This window comes from Aspergillus glaucus (assembly GCF_001890805.1).
Source record: "Aspergillus glaucus CBS 516.65 unplaced genomic scaffold ASPGLscaffold_7, whole genome shotgun sequence".
Classification (NCBI taxonomy): Eukaryota; Fungi; Ascomycota; class Eurotiomycetes; order Eurotiales; family Aspergillaceae; genus Aspergillus; species Aspergillus glaucus.
In genome coordinates this window covers 201,913-220,495 of record NW_019170459.1, presented here as the reverse complement: position 1 = coordinate 220,495, position 18,583 = coordinate 201,913, and the positions used below count along the sequence as shown (strand labels likewise).

The following is an 18,583-nucleotide window of genomic DNA, read 5'->3' as shown; positions in this document are numbered from 1 at the left end:
TCGGGCTCTCATCTTGAAGGTAGGCTTCTAGTTGCCGGATCCTTCTTGAGACTGGGAAGGCCTTTTTGAATGATTGTCTGGATTGTTCAAACAAGGCTTGAATTTCTTTCTTTCTATTTATTTTGTACTTGAGCTAGGAATGCGTTGTTAGAAGTAGCAATATTCAGGGTGCGACTGACAAAGGACAAGCAAATCTTAATGACCAATAGCCAGGGAGACTAGAAAAACTGGGAGGAACTATGATTAGGGTGATATGGAATAGATATGTACTACTATGTTCTCTGGAGTAGTAGGAAGAAAGAAGAACTGGATGGCAGAAAGCAGGGACTTGTGCCTATGTATATACTCCATTGCGCCACCGCAACCGCCTTCTTGAAAGTGATACGGAATTATAGTCAGACCGAGACTAGCGAAGCTCCGAAAGGCCTCGCTATAGTCAAGAATACACGCACTTCTCTCGACTCCCATACGCAGGCTGAGCGTGTTACGGCAAAGACTGGGTGTAATAACTTCCTGCTCAATATTGGTATATACAGTGGCCATCCAGTGCTTCGGCTCTGTGTAATCTGGTCAACCATGTTGCAATATCTCGATGCGTCTCTATATCCGTATTAATGCCTGGTTATCTAGTTGTGGACCAATCGAACCCAGGCTGCTCAGTAAGCCAAAAGCGGCGAGAGAGTCAGGTTCATATGAATGGGATATCTGGCCCCTGTACTCTGTAGTGACAGCGGTTAGGATGAACTGGTGATTTGACAGCAATCACCCTAAGTGCCTATCACCAGCTCTGATAAGTTGAAGCTGATGAGACTGAGAGTATGCAGCGTTTACAAGATGAGCTGAACGGCCGAACCGTCACAGATACATCTATTATGATATATAGGGCTATCTACCTGCATGTATGATGATTGGTCAGTGAGGCCCACTATAGTCAGGTTCTATCAGGTTCAGGTTCAAGGTTCTGACCTTTGGAACCTGAATCGGACCATTTCGAGGCCTAGCTGGTATAACCAGTGGATGTGTGATTCTGAGCTTCCTCACACCATATCTAAAGAAACAAAAGACTGCAGTAATGATGTACCTAATCAGCTGCATCATCACACAACTCATCTTTTACACAGTAGACGACTTCATCACTTCTGCCATTGCAGTCATTCTCCTGGGCTTCTTCCTTGGTCTGCTATTCCCTGAAGTCATGATTACACAGATGAAAATCCTCCTGAAACATCTCCATGTTGCAGCAGTGGTATTTGTGTGTGTGTGTGTGTGTGTGTGTGTGTGTGTGTGTGTTGGGGAGTGCTGGTGGTTGTACATTTCCATTTATCATGGGCGCGATTGCAAAGTTGCAGGGGATTGGTGTCTTGTAGCTGATGGTTTTGGTGATGCTTTGTTGTTGTTTGGTGTTGTGGCTCTCGCTTCTGATGATGCCGCCGGGTGCTAGGAGGATGATGGGTGATTCGCCTGCTGTACAATATGGCCACTGAGAAGTACTCCTAGCTAGCAGTGAAATAGACGTTATAATACCAATACCAAGTATTGACGGCCTGGTATTATTTTGTAGGAAGTTGCGATTTGTAAATGACAGGCAGCTGCACCCCCAGCGCGCCTTCTGTACCTGGAAAGGCCAAAGAAGCGAGATAAAACCGCAATCACCAAATTCTCAACTCTCACATTCTCTCGCATCAAAAAATTCATCCATTGATCTTCTTTTCGACTTAATTTTGTTAGCCGTTTATACAGTGATTAAGCGACAATCGCATATATCGCTTGGTCAACTCTCAAGCCCTCACCCTGCGGTATAAGGTCTTCCAGCACGATCATCGCATGTCGCACGTCGCATCCTCTTCCACCCGTCCCACTGCTTGAAGCGTCCGTGTATATTCGTCTGGGGTGGTTATTTTGGACACTGCCAAGAACGGAGGCGTGGTTTTTTGTCATAAGGGATTTATTAGGAGCGCGTTAGGTGACATTTTGATCACGTCATTAAAAATGGATTTCAATCTTGGAATTTTGGACGTGAGTTTTGCCGTATTCCCATCTTCCTCCAATCGATATCTCGTGGTGTCTTGTTCGATCCGAACAGGCTGGGTTTGTCGCTAGTCATGGGAGATTATATACACCCATAAGAATCGTACACACCCAGCTGCAGCAGTCATCGTGGGATCATCCCAAATCGGAAGAAAACTCTAAAGCATTCCCCCTTTTGCCCGTCATAGCTAACCTTGATATCATCCAGACTCGTCCTGGCCCAATTCCAACAGGCATAGCGGCGAGCCCTTCATGGACACCAATGAGGATCGGTCCATCATCTGTCGGAAATTCACTGTCGCGAGACTGTTGCCAAGCCTCGACCGTCCAAGGTAAAGATGGATAAACCGACCACGACATCGACCCCGTCAACCGACCGGTCGACATCAAAATCCGAGGATATAATGGCGGATATAACATGCAATGACCCTATGAAGGTGAAACGCGCATTGAACGCCCTCGATCCTGCCCAGGTCCTTAGAGATCTAGAGAATCCGTACCGCCCCCGATGGACTGAAATCCTGGATGATTGGGCTGAGGTCAACATGCCTCGTTCGATATTCAAGCACTGGGAAGTTCGCCAGTTGGAAAGAGATAATTCTGTATACTGGGAATATGATGCGAAAAGGCAGCGGCTTGGCGTCAGGTGTCTGCCGACGGCGATCCATGAAGCAGCGCCAGATGCTTTCCGCGCACGCGCCTTCAAGGAGGTATTGCAGTTGAGTAGCGAAAGCCAGGATGTCTTCAAGATTGGATCAAATACAGGTATGTATTTTCCTTCTGAGAACCAGACGTGATCGTGAAGGAGGTTGCTTAGAGATGACCAGAGTTTGATGGCTTTGACTTTCCGGGGCTCCCAGTCTATCGCAAAAAAGAGCCAGATGCGTACATCAAATCCAAGGAAGGGGAGTTCCCGCTGGTTGTCTTGGAAGCAGGATTCAGTGAACGCGAGAGCGAGCTTATTCAAGATGCTCAGTTATGGCTCCATGGGAGCCGTGCAGCTGTCTCGTTTGTTCTTGTCGTCATCATTACTGAAAGCAAGTCTATCTGCGATGATCGTCGGAACCCTAAGCGGCACCTGAATGACGAAGAAGTAGAGGAGCGATTGGCGGATGGGACACAGATCCAGGAGAGTAACGGCACTGAATCTGAGCCATCCACATTGGACCAGTTGCAGTTTGCCGATGAACTGCGGCGCCTTAATGCCCAGAAGAAGCTGATGAAGCCCCTTATTGGCGATATTAAAGCTAACCTGAGTGTGTACCGCAAGGCTCGGGAGGGGGATGATGAAGGAAAAAAGAGAATAAGCGAGGAGTTTGCCAAAATCTCCATTATCCTCAGAGACGAGGCCGCCATCTATCCGAATGCTGACAAAAAAGCCATTGACCTGCCATGGAAGGAGATCATGGGGGATCAGATCAAAACTCTCGCCTTTGAAGATACAAACAAGAGTTTTACCCTCGAGCCGCAGCAGTTCAAATCCGAGATTGAGGAAGCCATCCGACTCACTGTGAAGAGGCGCGCCCGGCAGCGAGCCGGTGCCATCTTGGAGTGGAGGGGCAGGATTGAACCCGGTCCCACCTTTGGGGAACTGAAGAGGGGCATCACCAAAGGCAATGAGCCCTATGAACCATCGGATTGTTCTGATGGGGATGATGAAGGCCCAAGAGTCAAGAGGAAGAAAGTAAACTCGTGACTCTCATTCTTATATATATCCTTTTTGGAGGGAAGGGAGGGGCATCTATATATGTTAGAATCAACAAATCGCTGCACTTTCCTGGTTTTCCTAATACGCCTTCCTCATTCACTTCTCCCCCTTTCACCATCGGCATGGTGATGGCAGTGATGGAAGAAACCATGTCTACCGCTTTATTCTGCCGTACGTGTCTATTTTACCGCTGCCAGTAATACAGACTGCTTCAGCGTCATCCACCATTATCCTTCTGCTTCTATTCTGTACTCCATCGACCAGTTCTCAATTCTCAATACAAAATGCTCCTGTTAGTTTCCGAGCCCGTGACACTTTCTTTGTTTGCTTGGATGGCTGCATTTGCTGCATCAGTGTAATGGCTCAGCACTGCATCAATGCCATCAATGCCATTATCAACAAACAGCATCAACATGGCAAATGATGCCACATGTCACGGGCTCGGAAACTAGCAGATAAAACGAATAATATTCATATCTAGACTAGGTAGCCTAACGATGAGAATATCGAATCTGGGGAAGAAGAAGAAAAGGAAATCTATCTAGGCGATGAACGGTCTTTATAGACATTTGTGTGGTGCGGCTTAAGCCCTTGTTTGCCCATATTGCTTGTATGGCATCGTTTGATATGTTGGCGCTGTTTGTCTGGCGTTGGGCCGTCACAGAAAGTGTAGCTTGTTGTTGGGCCCAGCCACAAGATGCAGAAGACGTCAAAACTGGACATTCTCTACAAGTCAGAATGGAAGACGACTACCAACAATGCAATGCACAAGTTGTTCCTGAAATGCATCACAAGAGTATACCATTCCTGATGATTGAGCCTGTCAATTAATGATAATGAAATTCACCATGGTTAGATTTCTTCAATGAAAGTATAACTCATAAGAATAAGAAAGACATACAGATCCTTTGTTAAGATAGTTCTTGGGAAACAGAGGAGGAATAAGTTTGAGATGTATTTGCTCCTGACATGTTTATACAATGTAGTAGTTATATAACATAGTCACAGGATGATATGATTGTATGAGACAAAGATATTCAAATTTCCATTCAAGAAAGGAGAAGAAAGAAAAATGTGACAGCTCACACATGATAGCTCACATATAACGGCCCAGCATCGCATCAACGGATGATACATCACAAATGCCGCTATACAGCCCTGCCACCAACAACCCCTATAAAAAACCTCTTCATTATCCAGATAGATTTCCTTTTCTCTTTTCTTCTCCAGATTCGATATTCTCGTCGATGGCTACAATAGTTTAGATAGGAACATCGATTCAATATTATCTACTATTCCGAGCCCGTGACAAATATAAATTGCAACAATGGTGATTTTACGACAATAGAGCTTTGAGACGCTGATGAGACTATCTCTAGATACAAGCCAGGCTTTTAAAGGGCATGATCATAAGAGCTTCCAACAGAGTTGGTATCAAGCAACCGCGTGATAGAGGAAATTTCAGGATTGTACACTTGCAACAGCGGCCTTGGTCACTTGGGATATAGGTGACTTGTCACTGCTGATAATAATAAGCTTGTGCTTGTGACGGCTCAACGCCTCGACGCCGCCTCAGCGGCCGGTATCAACAAACGCCGCCATCTTGGCTAGCAAACAAAGAAAGCACTAGCGCAGCCACGCTACCCATAGTTAGATAAAACCCCTTTCTTCCTGTAGATAGATTCTTCTATGCTGAATCCTTTATCAATCCCGATCTCCTTCAATCAGACGACCTCCCCGATATACTGAGTATTCAACCAACTGTGACCTCATTCCCTACCTCCCAATTCATGCACCCTCCGCAAATATCTCTTGCCCCTACATATTTTACGCGGGTCGGGCCTCACTTCCGAAAGTTCAAGGGTGCTTGGCATCTCTGATCCCCAACAGGATGGTCTCCATTGCAGTCCAGACATCGTGCTCTAACCCCAGGCAAAAAATGACAGTGTTTGTGTTCGCCAGCACAGTGACTGCACCGAGCTCTTTCTTTACATGACCACGCTAGGTACCCCTGCCGTTGGCAGCAGTGGCATCTTTTTCGCTTAATCTGGTAAGCCTCAATGCTGCCAATGTATCTCTGTCCCACAAGCAGCCCATTATTGATCACCCATTCCGCTGCTTCTGGTGAGTCGAGCCAAATGCCTAGCGAAGCTGATGTACCCAGAGGCTTGTTGTTCCTTTTGAGCCACGCGATGTCCTCCACTTGGTATCCCTTGGCTGAAGTCTTCAGTTGGGGTGCGGTGGACTACAATGCTGAAATGGGGGTTCACTAGCTTCGTGTCATTGCTGAGTTCCCCTAGCCATTCTGTGTTGGTCCAAGCCGCTTCAGTGAACTGGGCATCCCTGAATCTAATAATGTATCCTGTTTTGGTTGTTCCAATACCTGCCACCTGCACATCTTTAGTGCTGTGTGCATTCAAGAGAGCCGTTCTGATGCGCGTGTTAGCTGTGTCTGTTGGTAGGTATCATGTGAATCAGTTTCCTTCAGTGGTATTGGTGTCCGTGGTGCGCCGTGTGCTGATTCAGACGCAGTGAGGCTCCTTCCAGGGCTGTGGGGGGTTGTTCACCGGTCGCGCCTCGGTTTGAACCCGGAGGGCCTGGATCTCCTCTTGCGGCTCTGCATTCTGGCGACCAACGGACCAGCGGCGAGTTGTTGCCCCGACCGCCGACCCCTGCTCCGATGCCAAGGCCGAATGCGGTAAGGACCCCGTAATTATGCGTGCTTCCCCAACGACCGGTTCGCTTATGCTCCAATGCCGACCCGACTAGGCCGAGTTATGCCTGGCTCGGAGTAATCAATGTAAAATATCCGGGTTGCAAGTCTGGTTCTCGGATACGGGATCTTACGGGTCCGTGCAAATCCTGTCAGATTGTCGGATTATACTGGCAGTTATGCCCAATTATGTTTAGGGCAGTGCGAAGACGGTTCTGGAACTGGCAAACAGGGGCTCTTTCCGACATCCTTTATACTCCTCGGAATGCCTTCTTTACTCTGTTTCTTGCATCCATCCACCTGTCACTGTCATTCCTCACGTCTCATGTCCCGCCAAAATGGACATCTTCAGTGAGAAAGACCATCGGAATGATGGCAGCACAACTGAACACGAACGGCAAGATGACAGCGACCTCACCCCCACAACCTCACAACCAGCGCGCATCGCTCCAGAAGAAGAACACTATCTCTCGCAGTTGGCCAGCAGACGGACCAACACTGGCATTGAACTAGTCAACTCTCTCGCCAATATCTCCCCCGATGACCCCGCCCTCAACCCCGACAGCAAAGACTTCGATCTCTACAAATGGCTTCGGAAAACACTACACCTGCTGAAAGATCAAGGCATCCCACGCAAGCAAGCCGGTATTTTTTTCGAGAATGTTAGAGTCACAGGAACTGGAGCCGCGCTGCAGTTGCAGATGACTGTGGCCGATCTCTTCACTGCCTTTCTTCGACCACGGGAAACGTTCGACTTTCGCTCCAAGGAACCCAAGCAGATCCTCAAGCAGTTCGATGGTGTTTTGGACAGTGGAGAACTCCTCATTGTGTTGGGTCGGCCTGGGTCGGGATGCAGTACCTTTCTCAAGACTCTCACCGGAGAGCTCCATGGACTCAAGCTCGACGCGAGTCAATCGGAGATCAACTACAGCGGCATCCCGCAGAGCACCATGATGAAGGAGTTCAAGGGCGAGATGCTATACAACCAGGAAGTTGAGAAGCATTTCCCCCATCTGACCGTCGGGCAGACGCTCGAGTTTGCCGCTTCCGTGCGCACGCCCTCTAGCCGACTCCAGGGCATGTCTCGCGAGGAATATGCGAAGATGATGACCAAGGTGGTCATGGCGGTGTTTGGCTTGAGTCATACCTACAACACCAAGGTGGGTAATGACACCGTCCGTGGTGTTTCAGGTGGTGAGCGCAAGCGTGTCAGTATTGCGGAGATGGCCCTGGCCGGTGCGCCTCTGGCTGCGTGGGACAACGCCACGCGTGGATTGGACTCGGCGACAGCCCTGAAGTTCGTGCATTCCCTGCGACTGGCCGCGGATCTCGACAACTCTACCCACGTGGTCGCCATCTACCAAGCCAGTCAGGCTATCTACGACCTCTTCGACAAGGCCACTGTGCTGTATGAAGGACGCCAGATTTTCTACGGTTCCGCCCGCCACGCCAAAGCATTCTTCGAACGCCAGGGCTGGTACTGTCCACCCCGTCAGACGAGCGGCGATTTCCTCACTTCCGTCACCAACCCCGTCGAGCGTCAGCCTCGCCAGGGCATGGAGTCCCAGGTGCCCCGGACGCCAGACGAGTTCGAGGCCTACTGGCACAGTTCCCCAGAGTATCAGGAACTCAAGCGCGAGATGGCAGCTCGCAAGGACGAGACGCCCGCCCATTCTCAGGAGAAACTGCGCGAGTTTCAGGAGCTGAAGCACCAGCAACAGGCGGCTCATACACGCGACGCCTCGTCGTACCTCCTGAGCGTGCCTATGCAGATCAAGCTGAACACCAAGCGCGCGTACCAGCGTGTTTGGAACGAACGCTCTGCAACAATCACCGCATTTATTTCCAACTGTGTCATCGCGTTGATTGTTGGATCCGTCTTTTACGGCACTCCGAATGCGACTATTGGCTTCCAACAGAAGGGTGCCCTGCTATTTTATGCTGTCCTGCTCAATGCCCTGATGGCCATGACGGAAATCAATAGTCTGTACTCTCAGCGCCCGATCGTCGAAAAGCACAACTCGTTCGCCTTTTACCATCCATCCACTGAAGCAATCGCGGGTATTCTAAGCGATATACCGGTCAAGTTCTCTCTCGCCGTGGCATTCAACCTCATCTTGTACTTCCTGGGTAATCTCCGCCGCGAGCCCTCTCAGTTCTTCATCTACTTCCTCATCAACTTTATGGTCATGTTTGTCATGAGCGCCGTCTTCCGCACTTTGGCCGCTGTCACCAAAACCATCTCGCAGGCCATGACCTTAGCAGGTATTATGATTCTCGCTCTGATCATCTACACCGGCTTCGTGGTTCCCACGCCCTATATGCATCCCTGGTTTAAATGGATTCACTACCTCAATCCTATCTACTACGCCTTCGAGATTCTATTGGCAAACGAGTTTCACGGCCGCGAGTTCACCTGCTCTGAGCGTATACCTGCATATAATAACATGCAAGGTGATACCTGGACTTGCTCCTCGACTGGTTCTGTTGCTGGCCGTGAGACCGTCAGTGGTGATGCCTTCTTGTGGCAGTCGTATCAGTATACCTATACCCACGTGTGGCGGAACTTTGGTATCCTGATCGCCTTCCTGGTCGGGTTCTTGGCTATCTATTTCGTTTCTACCGAGCTCAATTCCTCTACGACTAGCTCCTCCGAGGTCCTGGTCTTTCGTCGCGGGTACGTGCCTGCCTGGGCCAGAGGGAACACCGACTCCAAGGACGAAGAAGCCGGCAAATCGACCGTGACTGCCGAACGGCATGAAGACAAGAAACAACAGGCCATTGCCATGGCCCCGCAAACGGACGTCTTCACCTGGCGCGACGTTACCTACGACATCGAGATCAAGGGCGAACCACGCAGACTACTCGACCACGTCTCCGGCTGGGTGAAACCAGGTACCCTCACGGCACTGATGGGTGTCAGTGGCGCGGGTAAGACAACCCTCCTCGATGTTCTGGCACACCGCACCAGCATGGGTGTAATCACGGGTGGCATGTTCGTCAACGGCAACTCGCTTGATTCGAGTTTCCAGCGGAAAACGGGCTACGTCCAGCAGCAGGATCTTCACCTGGAGACGTCGACGGTTCGGGAAAGTCTGCGGTTCAGTGCTATGCTTCGACAACCGGACTCGGTATCCAAGGAGGAGAAGTACGCCTATGTGGAGGAGGTTATCAAGATGTTGAACATGGAGGACTTTGCTGAGGCGATTGTTGGTGTTCCCGGTGAGGGATTGAACGTGGAACAGCGGAAGTTGTTGACTATTGGTGTGGAATTGGCTGCGAAGCCGAAGTTGTTGCTGTTTTTGGATGAACCTACTAGGTATGTCTCCCTTTCTCTTTCTTACTTTTACTAAATTACTGACGTCTGGATAGTGGTCTCGACTCCCAGAGCTCCTGGGCTATCTGTAATTTCCTGCGAAAACTCGCCAACGCCGGTCAAGCCGTCCTGTGCACAATTCACCAACCTAGCGCAATCCTTTTCCAGGAATTCGATCAACTTCTCTTCCTCGCCCGTGGCGGTAAAACGGTGTATTTCGGGCCAATTGGTGACAACTCGCGAACCCTCCTGGACTACTTCGAAGGCCACGGCGCACGACCTTGCAAGGACGACGAGAACCCTGCCGAATACATGCTCGAGGTCGTCAACACTGGTGTCAACCCATCAGGCGAAAGCTGGTTCGATCTTTGGAATAACAGCACCGAATCGGCCGGAGTCCAAACCGAGATCAACCGCATCCATGAGGAGAAAAAGAACGACACTGCACCAATGGAGTTGGGTGAAGGAGCAGACCTCCGCGAGCAAGAAGAATTCGCTATGCCACTATCGAAACAACTCCCCATCGTCATGCTTCGGGTTTTCCAACAATACTGGCGTATGCCCATGTACGTCGTCGCCAAGATGATGCTGGGTCTCTTCTCGGGTCTCTTCATTGGTTTCTCGTTCTTCCAAGCGGACACTTCAACCCAAGGTCTTCAAAACACCATCTTCTCTCTCTTCATGGTCTGCGCCATTTTCTCCTCGCTTGTGCAGCAAATCATCCCTCTCTTCATCACCCAACGCGCTCTCTATGAGGTCCGCGAACGGCCCAGTAAGACATACAGCTGGAAGGCGTTTATGATTTCCAGCATCGTCGTTGAAATACCCTACCAGATCATCATGGGCGTGCTAGTCTACGTTTGCTACTACTACGCTGTGGTTGGTGTGCAGTCGTCCGCCCGCCAAGGTCTCGTCCTCCTCTACTTCATCCAGTTCTTCGTCTACTCAAGCACCTTCGCGGACATGGTTATCGCCGCCCTTCCGGATGCCGAAACCGCCGGTGCCATTGTCACCCTCCTCTTCTCCCTCGCGCTGACCTTCAACGGTGTCATGCAAACGCCGGAAGCCCTCCCCGGCTTCTGGGTCTTCATGTACCGCGTCTCCCCATTCACCTACTGGGTCGGCGGCGTAGCCGCAGCAATGCTCCACGGAAAGGAGGTGAAATGCAGTGCCGTCGAGATGGCCGTGTTTAATCCACCCGCCAACCAATCCTGCGGTCAGTACATGGCCGAATACTTGAAGGTTGCACCCGGGTACTTGGAGAACCCCGAAGCGATGGCGAACTGCGAGTATTGCTCTATGTCGAGTGCGGATCAGTTCTTGACCGGGGTGAAAATTAGTTGGGATGATCGGTGGAGGAACTTTGGTATTTTCTGGGCTTATCTTGTTTTCGATATCGTTGTTGCCGTTGGACTTTACTATTGCTTCAGGGTTAAGCAGTGGAATTTCAGTTTTGGGAAGAAGAAGGCTTAATTTCTGAGTTATGTGGTGATAGGGGGTGATGAATATCTTTTTACTTTTAATGTGCTTAATAATATAGACATAGATAGTTAACGTTAGTTACTTCAAAAATTGCTAGTTATAGAATAATGTTTTATCAAGTATCGGATATCATCAATATAAGAATTCAATCCGCAACTACATAGTGCTCCCTACACTTGACATGTCTTTATTGTATAGGCTCGGTCAAAAGAGGGGGAGTGGCAAACTTCTGGCGTGCATCCTACTGTACTAATGTTGACTTCTATATACACCGACGGCTGATATTACTATACAGAGTACTCTCAAAAACCCACTCCGTAGCGCTAAAATCGTGAGCATCTGCTCGCGAATTCCCAGCCAACTAACGAGTACAAATACGGTTGCCACCAATCCTATGCCCGAAATCAATATGGGGGAAGCTCCGAAGGCCTGTGAGGCCCCGACCGCTCCCCCCGCCCCCCCGGGAGCCCTCCACCCCGAAGCGACCGCCCAAACGACCGAGACCTGAGACACCGAAAAAAGCTATACAAGCCCCTCCTACCCCCAAGAACTGGTAACCACCTGGACAGCCTGACCGGGATACGTCCCCCTCTTACGAAGCCCCCCAAAAGCCAATTGGGCCTAGAACTCCAAAGCCACATTGCAGCTGCAGTGGCATCGCGCACAGCAGAGATAAAGACTACTGGAGAGGAAGTCCTAGAGCTTGTTTCTACAATAAGTCGGAAGGTCTCAAGCTGGGAGGAAAGGAGCCTTAGGGAAGCAGCATCCTTGGGCAAAAATATCAGGACCCTGGTCCTCAATTTTCAGCAAGAACCTGGCAACTGGAGACCCCATCAAAGAGGAAGAGAATCACCGACCCTCCCCCTCCATGCACAATAGCTATGCTGAAGCTGCAAGAATCCCATTCAACACCCCCAAGACACAGCCCAAGGTACCCAAGACCCCACACAAGTCACCACAACTGGAGGAGCCTCCTCGCATTTTTCTCCGCCTCCCCAAAGATCACCCAGCCTGCCGAGCTAGCCCGTACGCCACTATGGATACTGAGGAAACATTTGGACAGGACCTGTTCTGCAGCTGAGAAAGAGGTCCAACAGGTGCCCTCTGGCCTGGGTCTCCAGCTCCTCATGGAACGTAGGGAGGCTCTGGAGGGCCTCTTACAGGAATCCAAGGTTGAAGTCGAACAGAAATGGGCCATCTTCGCCCTACCAAACGTACAACAGCAGTTTATCAGCTATGATGGGACTCAAGTCCCGATAAATGAGCAGATGGCATTGGATGAATTCAAGCTACAGACAGCCCTCTCCCCCCCGAAGTTCTACTTTTCAAACAAAAACCCACTATCTAGTACTCTCATCATGGCTGTCCCTGAAGACCAGGCCCGAGCAGTCCCAAAATGGATCAATTGTCACGGGCTCGGAATAGTAGATAATAACGAACTGAATTTCTATCTAAACTATTATAGCCACCAACAAGAATATCGAATCTAGAGAGAAAAGAAGAAGAGGAATCTATCTACAGGAGAAAAGGGGTTTTATCTATGGGTAGTGTGGCCGCGCTAAGTGCTTTCTTTGTTTGCTTGCTCGGATGGCGGCGTTGAGGTGTTGAGCCGTCACACCTTGTCCTTTCCATTCCTGCCTTGCATGACTGTAGTTCCTGCAGGCCTCTTTAATCTCTGGTCCCTGCCAGCGCTTTGATTATGGGATCACCCGCAGCTGCTTTGCATGTCGATTTAGTACTGTTGTCAGGGCTTCCTGGATCCATATAGCCTCCCCAGCTAGGTCTTCTGCTGAGCAAGTCTCTCCCAGATAGGGCCTAGATTGTGCTCTTGTTTGCCAGTCCCACTTGGATTCCTCCAGAGCTTGTGGGTTAGCTTGAAGTGCTTGGATCTGCCATCCTGTTACATTTTGTGGGGTTGCTGTGACGTCTTGCTTTAGAGGGGTCCATTCCATAACTATCACTTCATGGTCTGAGCCAGTTGAATGCTCTTGGTCAATAGTCCACATCTCCAGAGGCCCCATACTGACCATAATCCACCCGGCTAAGAATATATTCCCAGTGAGTTTCCGAGAAGGGGATCAGCACTCCCAGCCCGGGGAGCAGACCCCAGGGAACCGGAGATGGGCTGAGAGCAGCAACCGGGGCCCATGGTCCCTGGGACAACACCTAGCTCGACAACTAGCCAACATCCTACCAGCAGACCCATCAGCCGTACGTTGATATATTGTGACGCATCTAAAAATATAACACATTGGTTCTTATGACAGTTCGTATTCCCATCTCCTGGGGAAATTGAATGCTACTGACCAGATTAGTACGGCAAGACACTGAGAAATAAATACAGCCGATACACGCGGAAAGACATCTGAGCATAGCAAATAGCTAGACCAAACTAAAGTAAACCGAATTTAGAGATGAAATGAAAAAAAAAAAAAAAAAAAAAAAAAAAAAAAAAAAACTATGCCTGATTGGAATGGTTCCAGCTGTACTTAGTATAATGCATTCCACGACCTTATCACGGCGTATTCTCTCCTTACTCGCGAATCAAGGACCAGCCGCAAAAACCCACCTTTACAAACCCGGTCTTTATTGTTGACAAGGATCCAGCTATCTCGGGTACATTCTAGGGTCCTCGGGCCCCTCAACTAGCCCATTTTCTCTCCATTATGACTTATATAGCCCCAGGGAACGCCCCGTTCATTAGATAGTTCCCTAGACAAGAATACATCTTCATATCGAGTCACTATCCTCTATCGGAGCGCTCCCTTCTTAGCTCAAACAATTATCAACGAATAGGACGTGCTATATTATGATTGGACTCAACGAAACAACAGACGAATTTCCAAACAACTTTTCGCGTATTTTATAAGACATCGTAGGCAAAATCATGGTAAATCCACAACCGTGTGCTCTGACCATCATGGGTCAATATAGTCATACCACAAATCATACATCACACTCTGCCCAGCCCTCCCACTCTGCGAGATCGACGCTCCCTCAAAGCCCTCAAACCCGTTGACATAGAATAACCTCGGAGCCAGCTCCATGCGTCGATCCCATTTCACATCATAATTCACGATGGGAATGCCATTCGGCCAATACCGGCGATGGACCCATCGGACAGTAGGCCTATTGACGCAGCCTATATTTCTCAAATACCATCCATCATTTTCCTCACCTTCAAGCTCGCGCCAGTTGATTTCTGCCGCCTTGGCCTCAAATTCTGCATACATAAGGTCCGGCTTGGGTGGGTTCACTCCTAAGTCCAAGACCCAGTCCTTCCTGATTGGGTAACACGCTTGATGAGGGAATGTAACATCGTCCGGGGCTTGTCTGCTAGCGTCCATCAAGTTAGCGATGTCGCTATCGGAGATTGGGTTAAGTGAAATGATTCTATATTGGTTTTCCATGTCAACTGTGCATCCAGCCGCGTAGCTTGAATCCTCTCGAGTGATTGCTAGAAATGAAGGAAGGGGAGACAGCCGTGCCGCGTGTTGTGCTTGGTCAACATTCAGATTCAAGATCGTGTCAGGGATTTCGTTGTTTTGAGATAGATTGAACGACTTGGGATCCAGCCGATGGCGGGTTATGAAGTGCGTTACATGGAGAGGAGTATAGTTAACTTCCGTCGGGGGCAATGGCAAGGGAGGCTCGATAGTAATGCCGGATTGATGAAAGGGGGCTGCAATGACCACAGAGTCGACCCGATCGACGTGCGCTTCGGTCTGACCATCCGGGGATTTTTTGGTCCAATGAATATCGAATGTAAGATCCGCATGCCTCACAACCCGAGTCACGGTGGAATTCAAATTTAGCTCCGCTTCAGCCACCCTCACTGCTCTCTTCAGTAGCCTCGCATTTCCCCCGTTCCATGGATATGTTCTCTTATGTGGCCAGAGTTCAATACCCCACAACTCCGCAAACTCCTGCATAGCGTCCGATGCTCCCTTATTCACTTGAGTTGTTGGCTTTGGGACTGCCCAAGCCCAATCCTCCTCGCACCCCTCTGTGTCACCCCAGCGCTTTTCGCAGATGTACATAGCGACTTGACTTGGGAGCTTCTTCAGATAAGTCCACATGGTCGGCGCCTGTTCGTACTGGCTTCTGATCAATTCCTCACCGTTCCAAGCTCCTACTCTCACCAGGATGTCGTCGGACGTTTCACCAGGATACATGTTTTGAATAGGCACACCCACGTCTTCCGCTATCCTTGCTGCGGATCCCCCGTATATTCTCCAGTCAAACGTATATCCTCCCGCCTCGGTTACGTCGCAGTCGTCCTCGTCGTACTTGGGGACGGAGTGGATCCGACCTCCCAGACGACCTTCCTTCTCGAAGATAGTCACCTGTGGAGAATTGACACGACAGTTTTCCGGCCCGAATGAATGTGCGACGGAGACACCGCCCATACCACCTCCTGCGGATTGTCAGCACAACCACATCGCCACTTTAAGAGAGACAAAATGTAAAAAGGATTATACCAATGACGGCCATATTTTTCGGTGGATAGACTTCCACGCTTGCATTGGCCTTGATGTATAACGGTTCGTTGAAAATTTCTTCAATCCCGGATGGGTCATCGTAATACATCGAGTTCCTTCTGCGGTAGCTTTGGCGGTATCTGTCAATAGATACACCTTCGGATGTGCACAGTTGTATTGGGAGAATGAGACTGCAAAGAACGGTAAGAAGTAGTGGGAGCCGATAAGGCTGCCGACCACCCCTGGGGCGTTTGAGAGGGCTTGACATTTCTATCTGATCAACTTCAAAATTGAGTGCTAAAAAACTCAATGCATTGGGCTTCTTGCAGATATTAGAAAGGACCACCACACTGTCCCAGATCTTAACACCGTGGCTTGGGGTCATCACCACCTTGTTTGGACCATGCGGGGTTGTTGGAGTGCAGGGCAACCAATACAGATCAACAAATAACGCTAACTTGAGGGTCGTAAGTGGGATCCAAAGCAGATATTAGATAAGCACAAGTTGTCGTTTTCTGTTCTCCTTGTTGGTTTGTCCCCGCAAGAGCTATAGTTTTGCTCATCCAATATTCATAACCATCCGAGTATTGGGATATCGAGCGGCTATTCCTCCTAGCTTTCGGTATACAGGCTGTACTAATCCACAAACTAAAATTGTAATTTGGATGTCTATTTGAAATCTTCCGAGTTAAAGAAAGTATAAAAGGGTTACTTCCCAAGACTAGGAGAATAGGTATATGGAGGCCCAGAAATTATTTTTTACTGTAAAGTCCCTTCGGTACTCACTTCTGAATGTCCGCCCGGCAATCATCTACGGGGCATCGCCCGTCGTCGGCCGGTGCTTCGTTGGGGAGATAGATAACATCATAATCACGACGGCATTGTGTCAACAATTGTTCCGCAAAGAGCAGTCTTTCATCAAAGGAGAGTGGCTCTGTGGAAGACAGAGTCGCTGCTAAGCGTTCTAATTCAGGTATGATAAGGGCCAGAGCATGCATGCACGTGTTGCTCTCTGGGAATTCCGGGTCATTCCTTCCTTGGTTGAGGACTCGCCGATCTCTGCTTTCTTGAAACCACTCAGCTTGGTAGCAATACAGCTTGGAGAGTTGAATGCGAGTGTGCAGCTTCCTATATTCATGTTTCTCAAACCCAGCAGCTGCAAAATCTGCTTTGGTGACTAGTTCCTGGATGCGATTTCTGGCTTTGATGAGCTCAGGTCTTTCTAAAATGGCTTCTTTCATCTCAGCAGGTAGCTCAGAGGGAAACCCAATTGCCTGGAATTGTCTGTAGCCCTGGAAGTAGGCTATGTGATACATCTCTTCCTCCTCATCCAGAACGTCACTGGCGGTGTTGATTGATGAACAGTGTGCCTGGTAGTGTTCCAGGTAGGTTGACTCAGACTGATGAGTGTATATTTGGGACATGGGTGCGGAGCCATGTCTTGCTGTGGATGTCTTAGCTCTCATTTTTACATTGGGGTTGATCAAATTTATGGCACACCTTCAATATTCTTGCCCAGCTCCCGACTGATATCATGGATTGTAGCATTCTTGGAATAGCCAGCTGCAATAAAAAGTGAACAGAGGAAGGAGCAAAACCTCTCTTTGTTGAGGGGAACCTCCTGTGGGCCTTTGGCGGTGACATTTCTAAACACTGGTTTGTTCAGAGCATTTGTCTTCCAGTGTAGCAGAAGTTCAGTAGTCAGCCCATCATGAAGGTCAAATTGAGCCAAGTCATCCAGTGAATCGATGCCAAAGAGAGCCCCATGCGCAAGAGCAATAACAAGAAGCAGGATACTGGATGCAAATTGTGGTCTGTTGTTATCATGAATTCCAATACCAAATCTAACAAGCCAGTCAACAACAACGCGTGTGATACAGCAATAAATCCATGCATGTCATTTTGAATGCACTTCTGTATAATTTGGGTTTTGGTTCTTTTTTAACCATTGCTGGTTGATCCGCCAGCCTATCTTCCAAGGTTTGTTTTGGTTCGGACTACAGAACAACATCAGCTCGATATGCTGCGGAAGTGCGGATGGTCAAAAGGAGAATACTCATGGACAAGGGAATCCAGGCTTGATCATCTCACCTTATATCAGAGGCCCCTCTGACTCCTGTATTTTGCATTTGGAATGAAAGCACCAATCCTTGCTTCCATGAATAGAAACACCTGTAGTGCAAATAGGATAAACACCTTTGAGAAGCCATGCAGAAAGACAGGGCTATCACAGGTCCACATTGAAGACACAAGATCAGTGAAATCATTCCTAGTGAAGTTGAACTTTTTTTTCTTGGTGCCCTCAATTTCACTCTCTGCTGTCCAGGTCCTTTTAATCCACTCCAATCAATTAGGACACTGGCTCTCTTTTGAATAGGATCTGCATACTGAATATATCTCTGTGCGATCATCTTGCACAATCTTGCTGCCTGTTGCTTCCTCAAAGCTGCCAAAGAACCTTTCAGCACATGATAAGGTGGTCCTTACACTGGCCAGTCTGTTTTGACTGAGACGCCCCATGCCCCTGACAGTACGGGCATATGAGCGAATAAAATCTTTGATGATGACAATAGGCTTTTGAAACATAGCCATTTGCTGCCCGGCGCTCACGGCGCTTTCTTTTTACCTCTTCATCTCAGAAGAAACTTCTTTTGCCCATCATCTTGTCGGCAAATTGGGAAAGGCATGGCCGCATGAGTGTGGAAGATTAATGGGAATAAGACAATTAAAGATGTAAGTAAGAAGAGCAAATAAAAGGAGTAATCGCCGATGAGAACTTACTTCCATGAAATTAATTGCCTTGAAGAGAGGGAAATACCTGCATTTATAGCTTTGTTGGGAACCCATCTTCATAT

The 18,583-nt window shown here is 48.9% G+C and overlaps 9 protein-coding genes across 9 annotated transcripts; 5 read left to right on the top strand and 4 right to left on the bottom strand.

Moving 5' to 3' along the window:
- The first annotated feature begins 988 nt into the window (after positions 1-988).
- Positions 989-1,592, top strand: ASPGLDRAFT_1353869 (uncharacterized protein). Its single transcript, XM_022541374.1, has one exon. It carries the CDS (start codon positions 1,073-1,075, stop codon positions 1,439-1,441), a length of 369 nt encoding a protein of 122 aa, XP_022402156.1. The 5' UTR covers positions 989-1,072; the 3' UTR covers positions 1,442-1,592.
- Positions 1,593-2,366: 774 nt separating this feature from the next.
- Positions 2,367-3,724, top strand: ASPGLDRAFT_24489 (uncharacterized protein; the record flags this gene model as incomplete). The annotated part of the gene is made up of 2 exons (XM_022543392.1): positions 2,367-2,793; positions 2,856-3,724. The coding sequence occupies 2 exons, from the start codon at positions 2,367-2,369 to the stop codon at positions 3,722-3,724; spliced, it is 1,296 nt and encodes a 431-aa protein (XP_022402155.1).
- A 2,314-nt stretch (positions 3,725-6,038) lies between these two features.
- ASPGLDRAFT_45418 (uncharacterized protein) lies at positions 6,039-6,308 on the top strand. The gene has a single exon (XM_022546240.1). It carries the CDS (start codon positions 6,092-6,094, stop codon positions 6,269-6,271), a length of 180 nt encoding a protein of 59 aa, XP_022402154.1. The 5' UTR covers positions 6,039-6,091; the 3' UTR covers positions 6,272-6,308.
- A 479-nt stretch (positions 6,309-6,787) lies between these two features.
- On the top strand, positions 6,788-11,238 carry ASPGLDRAFT_123680 (putative ABC multidrug transporter; the record flags this gene model as incomplete). The annotated part of the gene is made up of 2 exons (XM_022540420.1): positions 6,788-9,768; positions 9,822-11,238. 2 exons carry the CDS (start codon positions 6,788-6,790, stop codon positions 11,236-11,238), a joined length of 4,398 nt encoding a protein of 1,465 aa, XP_022402153.1.
- A 770-nt stretch (positions 11,239-12,008) lies between these two features.
- ASPGLDRAFT_1353542 (uncharacterized protein) lies at positions 12,009-12,841 on the top strand. Its single transcript, XM_022541371.1, has one exon. It carries the CDS (start codon positions 12,129-12,131, stop codon positions 12,735-12,737), a length of 609 nt encoding a protein of 202 aa, XP_022402152.1. The 5' UTR covers positions 12,009-12,128; the 3' UTR covers positions 12,738-12,841.
- ASPGLDRAFT_1353543 (uncharacterized protein) lies at positions 12,842-13,453 on the bottom strand. Its single transcript, XM_022541372.1, has one exon. The coding sequence runs from the start codon at positions 13,275-13,277 to the stop codon at positions 12,945-12,947; it is 333 nt and encodes a 110-aa protein (XP_022402151.1). The 5' UTR covers positions 13,278-13,453; the 3' UTR covers positions 12,842-12,944.
- A 408-nt stretch (positions 13,454-13,861) lies between these two features.
- ASPGLDRAFT_45415 (uncharacterized protein) lies at positions 13,862-16,165 on the bottom strand. Its single transcript, XM_022546239.1, has 2 exons — positions 15,729-16,165; positions 13,862-15,664 (listed from the first exon to the last, which is right to left on the bottom strand). The coding sequence occupies exons 1-2, from the start codon at positions 16,111-16,113 to the stop codon at positions 14,166-14,168; spliced, it is 1,884 nt and encodes a 627-aa protein (XP_022402150.1). The 5' UTR covers positions 16,114-16,165; the 3' UTR covers positions 13,862-14,165.
- Positions 16,166-16,510: 345 nt separating this feature from the next.
- ASPGLDRAFT_1513936 (uncharacterized protein) lies at positions 16,511-17,577 on the bottom strand (the record flags this gene model as incomplete). Its single annotated transcript, XM_022542244.1, has 2 exons — positions 16,511-17,172; positions 17,229-17,577. Coding segments are annotated over 2 exons (1,011 nt in total), but the record flags the coding sequence as incomplete, so codon positions are not given.
- ASPGLDRAFT_1353420 (uncharacterized protein) lies at positions 17,531-18,224 on the bottom strand. The gene is made up of 2 exons (XM_022541369.1): positions 17,820-18,224; positions 17,531-17,751 (listed from the first exon to the last, which is right to left on the bottom strand). The coding sequence occupies exons 1-2, from the start codon at positions 18,137-18,139 to the stop codon at positions 17,739-17,741; spliced, it is 333 nt and encodes a 110-aa protein (XP_022402148.1). The 5' UTR covers positions 18,140-18,224; the 3' UTR covers positions 17,531-17,738.
- Between the last annotated feature and the right edge of the window lie 359 nt (positions 18,225-18,583).